We start from the raw sequence: 15,862 nt of genomic DNA, 5'->3' as shown, positions 1-15,862 counted from the left end.
AAAAGAAGGCAATGGCACATGCAAATAAGGAAGCTGTGATGAGCGGGAACACCGGAGACAATGACAAGGGGTCAGAAAGGTCAGCCTCAATAAACGTGGGGAATGTCTATTCACAGAAAAATATTTTGAGTCTTAAAAATGTTATTATTTCAGGCTTTTAAAAATTCAAATGCCTTTTAGTTTAGACCTCTGCCTTCTACTCCCTCCCAAGAATGACTGGCAAGTCAATTCCAACCATTCAGTGCACTGGGAAGGAAATGGGCCCAGGTTTCAAGGGATAACTCGTGGCTTAGACCAACTGAAACTAGTGCCCCTTAGAAGCCATTTGATGGGAAACTTTCAGTTGCTGTGATTCATGCTGATTTAAACGCCAGCCCATTCTTAGCATATAAGGAGTTCTTACCAGTACTTTAAAGGAAAAAATTAGGCAATGGATACAAATATATAATTTACAAAACAAGAAATACAAATGGATAATAAAATTATTTTCTGCATTACTGGTTATTAAAGAAATCCAAAAGACAAAATGATATTTTTTACCCCATTACAAATATTAAAAGGTTAACACACTTAGTAGTGGTGACATGTGACAAAACAAGCAGTTGGGTCAACTAGTGGAGAACAGTTTGTGAATATATACAAATGTATAAAACGTGTGTACCATCTGACCTAGGAATGGATCAATATACGAATCTATTCTAATAGGATTAATCAGAAATTAGAAAATAAATTATGTTGGCTGTGAGATAATAGAAAACATATATTAGTCTCTACCCCCAGTTCCTGGCACAGAGCTCCTGAAACTCTAGTAATTTCCTAAGTGATAAGAATACTAGGGGATAAGAACTATAACACTAGTATAAGAACACTAAAAATACTTTGTTCTAATATTGGCACTCTGATCCTGGCTCCTGACACCACTGGAATTCCCCGGGTGATGGGATGTCTTTTGTTCTATTGGGGTAACTCTGGGTAGCTCCTGGATGAGGACTGGTTACTGGAAAGACCAAGTTATGATTAGAAGCTTGGAATTTTCAGTCCCACCCTCCCTTCTGAGTAGGGCTAAAAATAGAGTTAATGACAGACCATGCCTGAATGATGAAACTTCCCTAAGAGTATGGGTTCAGAGCTTCTGTGTTGGTGAACACATGGAGGTGCTGGGACAGTGGTGCGCCCCAAGACAGCACAAAAGCCCCAAGTCCCTTCCTACATACCTAACCCTGAGCATTTCTTCCATCTGGCTGTTCATCTATATCTTCTATCATATCCTTTAATAAACTGGTAAAAATAAATAGGTGTTTCCCTGAGTTCTGGGAGCCACTCTAGCAAGTTAATGGACCTAGAGGTGAGGTTACAAGGACCTCGGATTTATCGCCGATCGGTCAGGAGTTCAGTGACAACCTGGACTCCCAGTTGGCATCTGAAGTGGGGTGGGGGCAGTCTTGAGAGTCTGAGCCCTTAACCAGTGGGATCTCTAGGCAGATAGTGTCTGAATGGAGTTAAACAGCAGGACACCCGGCTGGGTTGGGGAAAACACCCACACATCAGGTGACCAGAGGTGTCAAATGTGAGGGGTTCTGCACGAAGGGAAAGACACAGAGGAGGTTTGCCGCTTTCCCAGGGCACTGATACGTCTCTGCAATGAGACACCATGCAGCCACTAAAATGATGAGTACTCACCGATCTGGAAGTGTCTTCCTGATATTGTACCAAATATTAATAAAGTATGTATAGCATGATCACATATATGTAAAACTGTGTATAGACAGAGAATGTTTGGAAAGTCACCAAAATATTAAGAATAATGCTATCTCTGGGATTTCAAGTGATTTTTATCCTTTAAATGTTTCACAATGAGTAGTTCATTTTTTACAGTCAGAAGTAACTAAGCAACAGAGATGACTTTATTTTAAATGTGTAAGAAAGTATCCTTTTAACATATCTGATCCTTCATGGAGGATAAAACGAGTGCTATTAGGTAACAACTGACCTGCTAGAACTCCGTACCATCCAACCAGTTGTTTTTCTACCCCTTTGTCTTTGCTCAGAATGTATTCACAATAACCACCGTCAAAGAAAAATAACACTCAAGAGTCTCTCTGCATTATGCGCACAGAAAGACAGGGACTTAAATGCCTAAGTAATCCACAACATTCTCGCCTGTGCTAATTTAATTTATAAACGGAGTAATTAGCATGTGGCAAAGTTATGATTAAGGTGCATATCAAATCCGAGTTATAGCAATTGTGTTCTCAGAAGAAAATGGGCCAAATAAACACAGAAATTTAGACAAGATCTTTTTATGGCATCCTTGAACAGGCAGGTTGGAAATGATGAAACTTTTTGAAAATGAAATGTTGCTGCTCTAGCTGTTTCTTGAAGTTTCCTTAAGAAAAAACTGGCCTTACGTTACTCTCTCCACTTACATTTCAGCGGCTGTTTTTTCAGTCTCTGAGCCTCTAGACCAGTCTCTGCTACTTCCGGTGCCTTGTTATTCATTCTAAATCCCTTTCCTAATCTTTCAAGCAGCTCTTTGCAAAGACTATTATCTAGTTACCTAGCGGTAACCTTTCCATACAAGCAGCAATTTGGTGCTATAAGCAGAGCACCTGTCATCTCTCCCAGTCTCTAAATCAAATGTAACAACAGAAGATATTTTTTCATGAATCAGACTTCTCTTTCTAAGCAGAAATCAATCATTCTTCTATCAGTGGCAAACTGTCATATGTGGAATACAGTTAGAGATTTACCATCAAAAACAAAACTGAATGTGACAGGTTTTACTTGATCTTATATGCAAAAAATTTATTCCAAAAATTATAAATGAAGCTGGAAAAGACACAGTATTCAACTTTCCCACACATACATCTATAAAATATAGGGTAGCATGGTACAAAATGCTATCATGCACACTTAAGGCATAACAATGTCACTTTGCAAAAGAACAGAAACCACAAACCTTGAGTTGTTCATCAACAACTCTTGTAACTTCTCCGGCCATTGATTCCAGGGTCTCCTGAATTGGACTGGATAACAAACCACTGGCTCCCGCCCAAGATACACCACCAACATGGTATAAATTTGGTAACAGCTGTAAGAAAAATAAAAGTGACCTCTCCATAATTAAATAATGATTTAAATAAGCAGCAAAGTCATTGCAGAGTTAGTAAAAAGGGTGAAGAAATACGAGGGATAATCTGAGATAGTCTTGATGTAAGACCCTTTACACAGATCAGAACAGGTCCAGCTTTGAGAGCAAAGGAATAATACCCTACCTGTTTGTGCCTTAATGTCTTCATGTGGGGTGCGAGAGCATCTGACTAATCCACAGTTTTCTTCCTACTCATAAAATTCAATGATTGTGTGGTTCAGATAGAAGAGCCTGGACCAGATCCCAGGATTTCTGATTCCCAGTTAGTCCTTTCTCTATGAAGTCACAGTTGGGGAAAAAATTCTAAGTTGAGAGAAGCTTCCTTCTACAAGTGACAGAAGGGAGTTTCATGCTATCAGCTTGGCAGTATTCTGCCAAGGAGTTGTTACTCATTGAAACTCCTGCCACCTTCCTGAGGTTACCCAGGACTTGATTACACCGTTTGTGAGTCACAGCGCCCCCTGCTGTAAATTCTATACAGCCGGCCGTCTGTATCAGAGGCTATAAAACCCCTGGATACAGAGGCCCATCTGGGCTATGCCATTTTACATATAAATGACTTGAGCATCCACAGATTTTGGTATCTGCAAGAGGTCCTGGCAGCAATCCCCCGCAGATTCCGAGGGACGAATGTATTTTGATTATTAGTAACTAGCATGGGGGTTGGGGAAGGCAATGGCAACCCACTCCAGTGTTCTTGCCTGGAGAATCCCAGGGACAGGGGAGCCTGGTGGGCTGCCGTCTATGGGGTCGCACAGAGTCGGACACGACTGAAGTGACTTAGTAGTAGTAGTAGTAGCATGGGGGTACAGAAAGGAGGCGAAGATTAACTCAGCTCACTTTGCCACTTGTTAGTAACCTTAAAACTGAGTAGAAAGGTAAAGCAAGTTAGAAGTAGCTTCTAAAACTGAAGTTTAAAAGTCTTTTTCATTACAGAAGACTCTCATGTAGCCAGAAGTGAAACTCACCGTTTTAGAGTTCTTGGCATCCTGCATGAGTCTTTCTGCTGATTTTAAATCTTCCTGGACGGCATCTCCCTCACAGCTTCGTAAGGAGTTGAGATGATCTTGTACTTTCACACACATCCTGTCAATCATCTGCCCCACACCATAAAAATGACAGCAAGCACCCAAGTCAGCACAGCCAATATTCAGACAGAAGGAAACACAGAATGAATGAAGATGGAAACATCTCCTAACTGGAACCTTTGAGAAGGCAGCTTATAGCAATTATTACTTTGTCTCTTTCTATAAGAAACCTCTGGCAACATTAACTCTGGGTAAATGTATATGGCCTTGTGGTCCCCTTTCCTGCCTTAGGAAATGCAGTATGTAAAACAAAACTGAATATTTCTTGATGATTCAAAATCTCATAGCTACTCAGTGACTTTTTGCTTGATAGTAACTCTCCTTTATTAATTCTTATTGAGTACCCTCTACAAGTCAGACATGGTGTTCAGCATTGAAAAAACAGAAAAAGGAGATATACAATTCTGAGACAATTGAGATGATGACAAAATGATGCCCACAGCCAGCTGGCCCCAATGTTATAGAAGTCAGAACATCCCTGGAAATTTAATTTTTTTAATTAGTTCAATTATATCATATGATTTTCCACCATAAAAGCATAAGCTGAAGTTTGATTATATTAACATAGGCAATAATAAAGTTAATAACATCTAGTTTCTATCACTTTAAGGTTCATTCTCCCAGGTTAATTACATCTGAATCACTTTCAGTTGTTTTCATGGATTTAACCATAAAACCCAAACAGAAGTGGCAGCTAAGTACTGTGGACAAAAACTAGTACAGAAGGGTAAGATTATGCTCTATATCTGTATGCATAGAGACAAACATGAACAAAGCTAAGACGTCTGAAGAAAAAGACAACTACGGTGTGGTTTTAAAAGTTTCTCCAGTATTTTGACCAAAGCTGCAGGTTGTCTATTCTTAAAAAAGAAAAGAAAAGAAAACAGCGGGCTGGGGGGCTTCCCTGGTGGCTCAGTGGTAAAGAATCCACCTGCCAATGCAGGAGACAGGGGGTTCGATCCATGATCCGGGAAAATCCCATATGCCACAGAGCAACTAAGCCTGCCACAACTATTGAGCCTGTGCCCTAGAGCCTGGGAGCTGCAATTACTGAGGCCCGTGTCGCTAGAGTCTATGCTCCACAAACAGAGAAGCCCCTGCAGTGAGAAGCCGATGCCACCACAACTAGAGGAAAGCCCACGCAGCAAGTGAAGACCCAGCCAACCAAAGATAAGTAAGTAAAAAAAAAAAAAATTAGGTTATATCTATCCACCAGAGACCCTATCGTATCAAGGAGGGCAGATTTGGCAGAGGTGACAATCCAATAATATTCTTTTTTATTTAACTTCACACTTTTCTATTTATTTTGAATTATTTGAAATAACAACCATAGGAAGCCAAAATCAACCCTCCATCCCCCACAAATTCCACAATAATAGAAAATTTATGACACTGCTCAGCAGGCTGATGGTCTGATGACAGAGCTCGTGTCTACTTCTCAGAGCATCACCAGCTCTCCTTTACAAAACCAGGTTCGTAACATCTACCCCATCTTCTTTTCTAGCGTATAATGAAGACACTCCTGTAAAATACCACCACTCAAAGCACCTACTTTCTTGACAAAGGGTCAGTAATACTAATGCTAATGTATGAAGAACAGCTCCTATGACTGTAAAATGTGTTAAGGCTACAAAAGTGAACTATCTGTAACTCTGATAGGAAAAAGAAGTGATATGAATAATGTATGTCATGGAATAATTATCTTCCCTGGCCAAAATCTAAGCCTGTAGGCAGGGTTCACATTTTAACTTTATGCATTTACTTTGCCCTGTAGAGAATTAAATGTATGCTTTCAAAAATCTTCTTAATTGATATAAATTCCAACTCTTCCAACTACTGTATTGATCTGTGCTTCCTGAAGCAAAAAGGGTCATCAATAATTCATATTTCACTAAGAAGGAATACCTAATTTCGAGAGACAAAATGAACCACATTTTGGGTTCTGATACACAAAGAAGGGAACTGACACATACCTGAGGCCACAAAAGACTAATTTGAGAGGTATGTCAACATGGCACTATAATAAAACTAATCATCTTTAACAATCATGAGAGACCAGAGACTCCTGACACGTGTGCCAATAAGCACTCACTAAGGAGAGAGGGTTTAAATGAACTCAGCAAAATGGTCTTTAAGTGGAACTTTCAAAATCACATCCAGAACAAACATTTCATTCTTTGACTCAAAGAAGACATAAAATCTTGCAAGTCCCCAAGATTCTTCTGAACACATACTTGCTAAAGTTTGGCAAAGCCCAACAGATCACATTCAGACACTTTACAAACTAAAGAACCAAGCCCAGAAAAGTTAAACTATTTAAGATGACACAGAAAGATTACACAGAGCATAAATGAAAATTTTGAAAACGGGAAACAAAGGATTCAGATTCTCAGGTCATATTCAAGTCCCGATGGTACACAAATGTAGAAAAATAAAGGAAACTGCAGTCTGAAATACTGTCATCTCTTGGGCTATCCCATCAAAGACTTCAAGGTAGCTGACGGCACTCGAGCTCTTCATTTTAAACTCTCTACTTCATCCTAGTAAAGTGTTCCATTTTTCTAAAGCAACCCAGGAAAGTTGCTAACTGCCATAATTTAAGAAGCTCACTTCCTTCCAAGGAAATGTACTCAATCATTCTTGGACTAGGTCTTCGTTAAGTCTTCATCTGTCTTCCCATGTGCTTCTATAGGTCACATATCTTCCCCCTTGAGAACACTCTGAACAGTTACAAGCTCTCTTCCATGTGACAATCGTGCTCATGTTTGAACACAGCTCTCTTTTTCCTCTCTAATCTTTTATCTTCAGGCTTAATGGTCCCAGTTTCTTTTACCATTCCAAAGTGACACCACTCTGTGATCCCTGACTCACACCTTCCCCTAGGCACCCCTCTGAATTTTCTATCTAAAACCCTCACACAACATGAGGGTAAATTAAAATAGACTTCTTAAATAAAATTCTTACTGTACAAATTATGCTTTCATTAATGTGGTGGAAATCAAAATTGGCTTCTTTGGCAACTAAATCATACAGTATATCTTACTTGATGGTGACCACTTAGGCTTTTCCAAATATAGTGAGCTATAGAACCCAAGTGCAGAACTTAGAACCATTAGCCATAAAATGCCATCTTTGGTTGCTTGCAATTTGTCACACAACTGTCCTCAGTTCCAGCAAACAGCTTACTGTGTGAGTGTTAGTGTCTCAGTTGTGTCTGACTCTTTGTGACACCATAGGGTTTTGCCTGCCAGGCTCCTCCGTCCATGTGGTTTTCCAGGCAAGAATACTGGAGTGGGTTGTCACTTCCTCCTCCAGGGATCTTCCTGACCCAGGGATCAAACCTGGGTCTCCTGCATTGCAGGCAGACTCTTTACCGTCTGGGCTACCAAGGAAGCAAATAGCTTATTCAGTGGAAAATTTTATCTTCCTCCATGTCTATTTCTTTATTTGATTCAAGAGAAATAAACTCAACATCTAGCACTGAATGAGATACAGTCCTAAATAAGATATAGCCTTTGCCATCAAACAACATAAAAACCTGGAAGTGGAAAGAAATGTTCACAATTAACCATAACAAGATATAAAGTTTGCATATGTAATCTCCACACAGACACATTTTCTTCACTGTCAAAGCTCCATCTCCTGTAATAGTGCCTGCCACATCACAAACCCTTTTAAGTGTTTATTCAATGAATAAATGGGGGATGAGAAGTACTAACGGATTTCAGTCAAGGGAGAGATTACAACTAATTGGGGCTGAAGGTAGCTTTTAGACTGGGTCCTGAAACAGTTCTACAAACTGAGAAAAGAAAAGGGCATTTTAAGTAAAAGAATGAACATAAGCAATGGTACATTCAGACACTTGGGATTCCTATTTCCCGATTAGAAACAGAGGCATTTTATTGCAGGAGATCAGATTGGAATGTTAAGCTAAGACAAGATAGTGTAAGACTCAGGCTCAGGCTACAGAGTTCAACCACTGCATGCAAACCATAGAGCATCTATCCCTCCAGCTCCTCCCACAACTGTGCATATCTAAAAATCCCTTAACACTCACAATGTCTTAGCTTCCCTGATACAAAGAAAATGGGCTGTAAAATGCACAAAGATACCCAAAAAACAACAGCAAACCAAAAAAGCACAAGGAGACATGGAAGATGGATTAACTAGTTCTTGCAGTGCTTGTAAAAGACACAGGAAGGAGTTAATAAAAAGCCTTAGCAAAAGGTCAGGCAGGAGAAATAGAAAAGCTGTAAAAGACACTTTGAAGATCAATGGGCAATGAATAGTGACTCTGAATGAAGAAAGCGAATGAGGCATCCAAGATGACTCCAGGAATTCTATTCTCAGTGAATGACAAGGTCTCTGAGAGAAATGGTGAAATCAGCTGTTCCATGCTGTCAGAGGGCCATCTGGATGAGGATGCTGAACAAACAGCTGAAAAGGGGAATTTCTGTTTAAAGAAAACAGGGACTGAGGAGACAGATCAGGAGTCATCCACACGAACGAGTCAAATGGTAGAAGTAGCTTCAGTTCAGTTCAGTCACTCAGTCGTGTCCGACTCTTTGTGACCCCATGAACCGCAGCACGCCAGGCCTCCCTGGCCATCACCAACTCCCGGAGTTCACTCAGACTCACGTCCACCGAGTCAGTGATGCCATCCAGCCATCTCATCCTCGGTCGTCCCCTTCTCCTCCTGCCCCCAATCCCTCCCAGCATCAGAGTCTTTTCCAATGAGTCAACTCTTCACATGAGGTGGCCAAAGTACTGGAGTTTCAGCTTTAGCATCACTCCTTCCAAAGAATACCCAGGGCTAATCTCCTTCAGAATGGACTGGTTGGATCTCCTTGAAGGCCAAGGGACTTTCAGGAGTCTTCTCCAACACCACAGTTCAAAAGCATCAATTCTTTGGCGCTCAGCTTTCTTCACAGTCCAACTCTCACATCCATACATGACCACTGGAAAAACCATAGCCTTGAATAGACGGACCTTTGTTAGCAAAGTAATGTCTCTGCTTTTCAATATGCTGTCTAGGTTGGTCCTAACTTTTCTTCCAAGGAGTAAGCGTCTTTTAATTTCATGGCTGCAGTCACCATCTGCAGTGATTTTGGAGCCCCCCAAAATAAAGTCTGACACTGTTTCCACTGTTTCCCCATCTACAAAACTTTGAAGAAGGATTCCATTTGGAAGATGAAAAGAGAAAGAGTTGTGTAGAAAGGAGGACAGACAACAACAGAACAATATTCACAACAGCATACTATCGGGTGAACCAAGAAGTGTATCTCAAGAAAGATAAGATGGTCTATAATAATGATGACAATTGTGATAATAAAAAAATAGCAACAAACAATGTTTACTGGTCAGAAACCAAGTACTTTGCACACATTATCCCATTTAATCATCTGAGCACCTTCTTTGGGTCATCTTTCCCATTTTTACAGATGAAACCAAGCCTTGAAGAGGTTAGTTAGTGACTAACATCAGTTCCAACCAAGAAGGAATAGCAGCATCTGTACTTAAAACCAGGTCATCTGACTTGAGACCCCAAGTCAGACCACTACACATACAGCCTCCTTTCATCAAAAGATAAGAGGCAAAAAGGCCTCTGACTTGGTGACCAGGTCCATTGAGTCTCATCTCAGCAGACAGACAGGGACAGACGGCACATTCCAAAAGGTTGTAAAGTGAATGGGTAGCAAGAAGCCATGAAAGCAAGTATAAAAACCTGCACATGAAAGGAAGGAAAGAGAATGTGTTGAGTAAATAGCTCTAGGCAATAAAATTGTCTTTAAAACAAAATGAGAAGACATAGGCAGAGGCTGGCAAACTATAGGCAATTTGGAGCCTGTTTTTATAAATAAAGTTTTATTGGCTCAGCCACACTCAAGTGTGCAGATTCTGTCTGGCTGCTTTCACTCTTTCACAGCACAGCTGAGCAGTTGCAACAGAGACCATATGGATTATAAAGGCTAACTACTATTTGGTTGTTTTATAGAAGTTTGCTGGCTCTTGATTAAGAGCATTTATAAGATGAAAATAAGAGATCAAAAGCATAGGTGCAGTGTTGAGTCTTGGTGAAGGTCTTTCCTAAACAAAGACTAGAGACAAAAACAAATATATGAACTTTTATGAGACTTCAATGTTTCATTAAAACACATTTTAATCCCTTCAGTGTCACCCGGGAATGATGACTGCCTATGCGGTTAGCAGGAGTAGTCACAGAGGGCCTATTCTTTCTGTGTTCCTATTTCTGGAAACTTCAATAAGAAGTTTCAATCAGGAGGAGATAAATCTCTCCTAAGGCGACTGAAACAATTGAAGTCTGAAAACTGCTAATCATCATGTCCTAAGAAATCCCCAAAGTGAAAAGGTGGCAATATACCTACTACATAATGACTTGAATAATTCAGAGCGATGTCACCCCTACAGAATTAAACATCTGTATATGCCTCCTGTGTATAATTTCCTCTCGACTGAGAAGATGAAACTTACTTTTAAAAATTAGCATTAAAGGTTGCGGCAGTAATTTTTTTGGATGAGCAACAAAACCCCTGTGAATGAGGGAAAAAGTTAAAAGGACATTGAATGTTATGGTAGCTCATAAAGGAACCAAAGGCAAAGGTTCAGTGTAAGATTTTCACTCTCTCACTGCTTTTAATGTTAAACACTAAAACCAGGAAATAATAGCAAACCATAAAGTACTAAAAGCTAATATTAGTCCCTTATAGGAAAAAATTCAGCTGTTTAAGGCATTGGTAAGGTCGAAAATAATATTTTCCTTCCCCAAACTCCCTGTTACTTCACTAATATTCATAATTAATGTTTTTCTTAACAGATATTGCTGTACTTTTCTTATATAAATAATACATGCTTACTATAAAGCATTCAAACAAAACTGTGAAGACAATAGAACTCAACCTAATCACAGCACCTGAGATAACCAGTATTTACATTTTGGTGAACACTCCTGAATCTTTATGTATACAAAGTCATCCATATAATTTTACCTACTTGAAAGATCATACACGACAAATTTATTATGAACACCTTTCTTTCATTCTCTTTCAAGAAAAAGGAATAACAAAAAATTAAACAAAAAAAGAATAACAAAAAATTAGAATGGCTCTCTATCCAAAGCAGTAGAATACATATTCTTTTCAAGAGTACATGGAACATTCTCCAGGAGAGATCACAGGCTGGGCCACAAAAGAATTCTCAATATATTTAAGAAGGCTGAAATCATATCAAGCATCTTCTCTGACCACAACAGTAAGGAGACTAGAAATCAGCTACATGAAGAAAAAAAAAAAAAAAAAAACTACAAAAACCACAAACATGTGGAGGCTAAACAATATGCAACTAAACAACAAATGGAAGGCTGAAGAAGTCAAAGAGGAAATTAAAAAGAAAAACAACTGCAAACAAATGAAAATGGGAACACAATGACCCAAAATCTGCGGGACACAGGAAAAACAGTTCTAAAAGGAAGTTTATACCCATACAAGCCTAACCTGGGAAACAAGAACAATGTCAAGTAAATTACCTAACTTTACACATTAAAAAAGTAGAAAAAGGAGAAATAACAAAATCAAAGTTAGTATTGGCCAACACGACATAAGGAAAGAAATCCAAAGGTCAGAACAGAAACAAATGGAATAGAGACCAAAAAAAAAAAAAAGTAGAAAAAATTAATGAAACTAAGAGCAGTTCTTTGAAAAAAGCTTTGTTGAAAAGATATCTTTGTGGTCTGTCTTGAAAATATCAACAAAACTGATAAATCTTTAGCCAGACTAATCAAAAAAAAAAGAAAGAAAGAAAGAAAGAGGGCTCAAATAAATAAATCAGAAATAAAGAGAAGTTACAAGTAACATCACAGAAATACAAAGGGTCATGAGAGATTACAACAAACAAATACAGGCTTCCCAAGTGATTCAGTGTAAAGAATCCAGCTGCCAATGCAGGAGACACAGGTTTGAACCTTGGGTCAGGAAGATTCCCTGGAGAAGGAAATGGCAACCCACTTCAGTATTCTTGTCTGGGAAATTCCATGAACAGAGGAGCCTGGTGGACTATAACCCATGGGGGGTTGCAAAGAGTCAGACATGACTTAACTAAACAACAACAAACAAATATACACAAATAAAATGGACAATCTAGATAAATTTTTAGAAACATACACTCTCCCAAGACTGAATCAGTAAGAAATAAAAAATATGAACAAACCAATTACCAGTAATGAAATTAAATGAACAATTAAAAAAAAAAACCTCCCAACAAACCAAAGTCCAGGAGCAGACGGCTTTACATGTGAATTCAACCAAACACTGAGAGAAGACAGAACTCTTATCCTTCCTAAAGTATTCCCAAGAGTTGAGGAAAAACACTTCCAAAGTCATTCTCTGAGACTAGCGTTACCCTGATGCCAAAACCAAACACACTGCAAAAATTAAAATGATATTTGTACGGATAAGAAAACAGAATAAACCATAAAAAGTAGTTTCAAGTAATAAAACTTTTCCTACCAGTTGGTTCCTCTCAGTCTACTGAAATGAACATTTTTGAAATAAACAATTTTTATACCCCTCTGCTTTGAATGATTTTGGTGACCTCCATTTCAAACAGCAGATTTACATCTGTGTTTTTGACTTTTGATGAATTAGAGAGGTTTATCCTAAAACTTTAGTATACTTCTAAATAAAAAGTAAAACAAAAACTTCAGTATACGTATACTCAACTCATCTTTCTCCCTCTTCAACACCTAACTTTAGTTTCATTATTTTCACATTAAGATTTCCAGTATTTACATATTTTTTAGTATAATAATAATTAGGTGTTCCCTTCTTGTCTAAGTTGATATTAAAATTTTAAATCCACTAAAATGCACAGTACAGAATTATGATTATGGAATTCATAGAGGAATAATGTAATAGCATACCTTTAAATTCTGCAGCTCAAAGCAGATTGCCCCAAAGTGGCAATTTTTTAAAGCTTTCTTTCAGCTTTTATAACTTCGATGATTTCATTTCTGGCACAGTTTCTTATTTATATCTCATATTGATTACTTTCTTTTCCAAAAAGATCTTAATGACCCAGATAACCATGAAGGTGGTTATCATCACTTAACTAGAGCCAGACATCCTGGAATGCAAAAACAAGTGGGCCTTAGGAAGCATCACTATGAACAAAGTTAGTGGAAGTGATGGAATTCCAGTTGAGTTATTTCAAATCCTAAAAGATGACGCTGTGAAAGCACTGCATTCAATATGCCAGCAAATTTGGAGAACTCAGCAGTGGCCACAGGACTGGAAAAGGTCAGTTTTCATTCCAGTCCCAAAGAAGGACAACGCCAAAGAATGTTCAAACTACTACACAATTGCACTCATCTCACACACTTGCAAAGTAATGCTCAAAATTCTCCAAGCCAGGCTTCAACAGTACATGCACCGTGAACTTCCAGATGTTCAAGCTGGATTTAGAAAAGGCAGGGGAACCAGAAATCAAATTGCCAACATGTATTGGATCATAGAAAAAGCAAGAGAATTCCAGAAAAACATCTACTTCTGTTTTATTGATTACACCAAAGCCTTTGACTGTGTAGATCATAACAAACTGGAAAATTCGCCAAGAGATGGGAACACCAGACCACCTTACCTGCCTCCAGAGAAATCTGTATGCAGGTCAAGAAGCACTGAAACATGTATAATATCATATATGAAACAAATCACCAGTCCAGGTTCAATGCATGATACTGGATGCTTGGGGCTGGTGCACTGAGACAACCCAGAGGGATGGTACGGGGAGGGAGGAAGGAGGGGGGTTCAGGATGGGGAACACATGTATACCTGTGGTGGATTTATGTTGATGTATGGCAAAACCAATACAATATTGTAAAGTAATTAACCTCCAATTAAAATAAATAAATTTATATATATATATATATATATATATATATATATATATATATATATAAAAGAAGCAACAGCTAGAACCAGACATGGAACAATGGACTGGTTTCAAATTGGGAAAGGAGTATCTCAAGGCTGTATATTATGACCTTGCTTATTTAACTTGTATGCAGAGTACATTATGCAAAATGCTGGGCTCAATGAAGCACAAGCTGGAATTAAGACTGCTGGGAGAAATATCAACAACCTCAGATACGCAGATGATACCACCCTTATGGCAGAAAGCAATGAGCCTCTTGATGAAAGGAGAGTGAAATAGCTGGCTTAAAACTCAATATTCAAAAAACGATTATTATGGCATCTGGTCCCATCACTTCATGGCAAATAGGTGAAGAAGCAATGGAAACAGTGACAGACTTTCTTTTCTTGCTCCAAAATCACTGTAGATGGTCACTGCAGCCATGAAATTAAAAGACGCTTGCTCCTTGGAAGAAAAGCTATGACCAACCTAGAGAGCATATTAAAAAGCAGAGACATTACTTTGCCAACAAAGATCCATCTCGTCAAAGCTATGGTTTTTCCAGTAGCTGTATATAGATGTGAAAGTTGGATTATAAAGAAAGCTGAGCACTGAAGAATTGATGGTTTTGAATTATGGTGTTGGAGAAGACTCTTGAGAGTCCCTTGGACATCAGGAGATCAAACCAGTCCATCCTAAAGGAAATCAGTCCTGAATATTCCTTGAAAGAACTGATGCTGAAATTCCAATACTTTGGCCACCTGAAGCGAAGAACTGACTCATTTAAAAAGACCCTGATGCTAGGAAAAGATTGAAGGTGGGAGAAGAAGGGGACAACAGAAGATGAGAAGGTTGAATGGCATCATCAACTTGATGAACATGAGTTTGAGTAAGCTCTGGGAGTTGGTGATGGACAGGGAAGCCTGGTGTGCTTCAGTCCATGAGGTCACAAAGAGATGGACATGACTAAGCGATTGAACTGAACTGATACTTTCTTCTGTTTTGCTGGAAAATTTCCTCAAAAAATCAGTTTTTCATATGGAATATTGGGGGTAAAATTTCTGATTCCTTGTCCAAATATAATTTTATTCTGCCCTCACTCTGTCTGATAAAATGGCTGAACCTCATTTGTTTCTAGGATAGTTCCCTTGTAAGATGACCTTTGTATTCTCTCTGGAACTCTTTAAGATGGTGGGATTTTTTTTTTTTCTTTTCCCTTTATTCTAAGTGTTCTGACCAAGTATGGTCCTTTACTCATCCCTCTAGATCAATTTCAATAGGTTATATCAACTCCAACATTCATATGAAATGCTTTTCTATTATTTTTACTCTTTTAACTTTTTCTATGATGTTTCTTTTTAACCTCTAGAGTTCCTATTAGAAGGCTATTGGTCATTTTTAATCTATTCACTGTTTTGACTTACTTTTCTCTCATATTTTTCATCTGTCTTACTGCATGTTATAAAGATTTTCCCTGTTTTCTACCAAAGAAGTAGCTTAATTTGTGCCCTATCAGTTAACTTAATTCTATATTATAGTTTCCGTATTTTTCAATTGCTAAGCATTCTTTCCTGTCCTCCGATTACTCCTTTTCATAGCAGCTAATTCCTATTTTATGGATATAATATTCTCTCGAATCCCACTGAAGTTATTAAATTAAAAAAAAATTTTAAGTTTTCTGCTCTACTTTGAACCATCT

The 15,862-nt window shown here is 38.5% G+C and overlaps 1 protein-coding gene across 1 annotated transcript in view; it reads right to left on the bottom strand.

Moving 5' to 3' along the window:
• CARMIL1 (capping protein regulator and myosin 1 linker 1) overlaps positions 1 to 15,862 on the bottom strand; it is a 308,343-nt gene that overhangs the window by 56,938 nt on the left and 235,543 nt on the right. The window contains exons 25-26 of the mRNA XM_052648705.1: positions 4,120 to 4,248; positions 2,960 to 3,091 (exon numbers count right to left, since the gene is read on the bottom strand). Coding sequence (XP_052504665.1) covers positions 2,960 to 3,091; positions 4,120 to 4,248 — 261 coding nt within the window. The remainder of the gene's footprint in view (positions 1 to 2,959; positions 3,092 to 4,119; positions 4,249 to 15,862) is intronic.

Source organism: Budorcas taxicolor, chromosome 11, assembly GCF_023091745.1.
Source record: "Budorcas taxicolor isolate Tak-1 chromosome 11, Takin1.1, whole genome shotgun sequence".
NCBI classification, from domain to species: domain Eukaryota; kingdom Metazoa; phylum Chordata; class Mammalia; order Artiodactyla; family Bovidae; genus Budorcas; species Budorcas taxicolor.
This window is presented reverse-complemented; position numbering and strand designations above follow the sequence as displayed.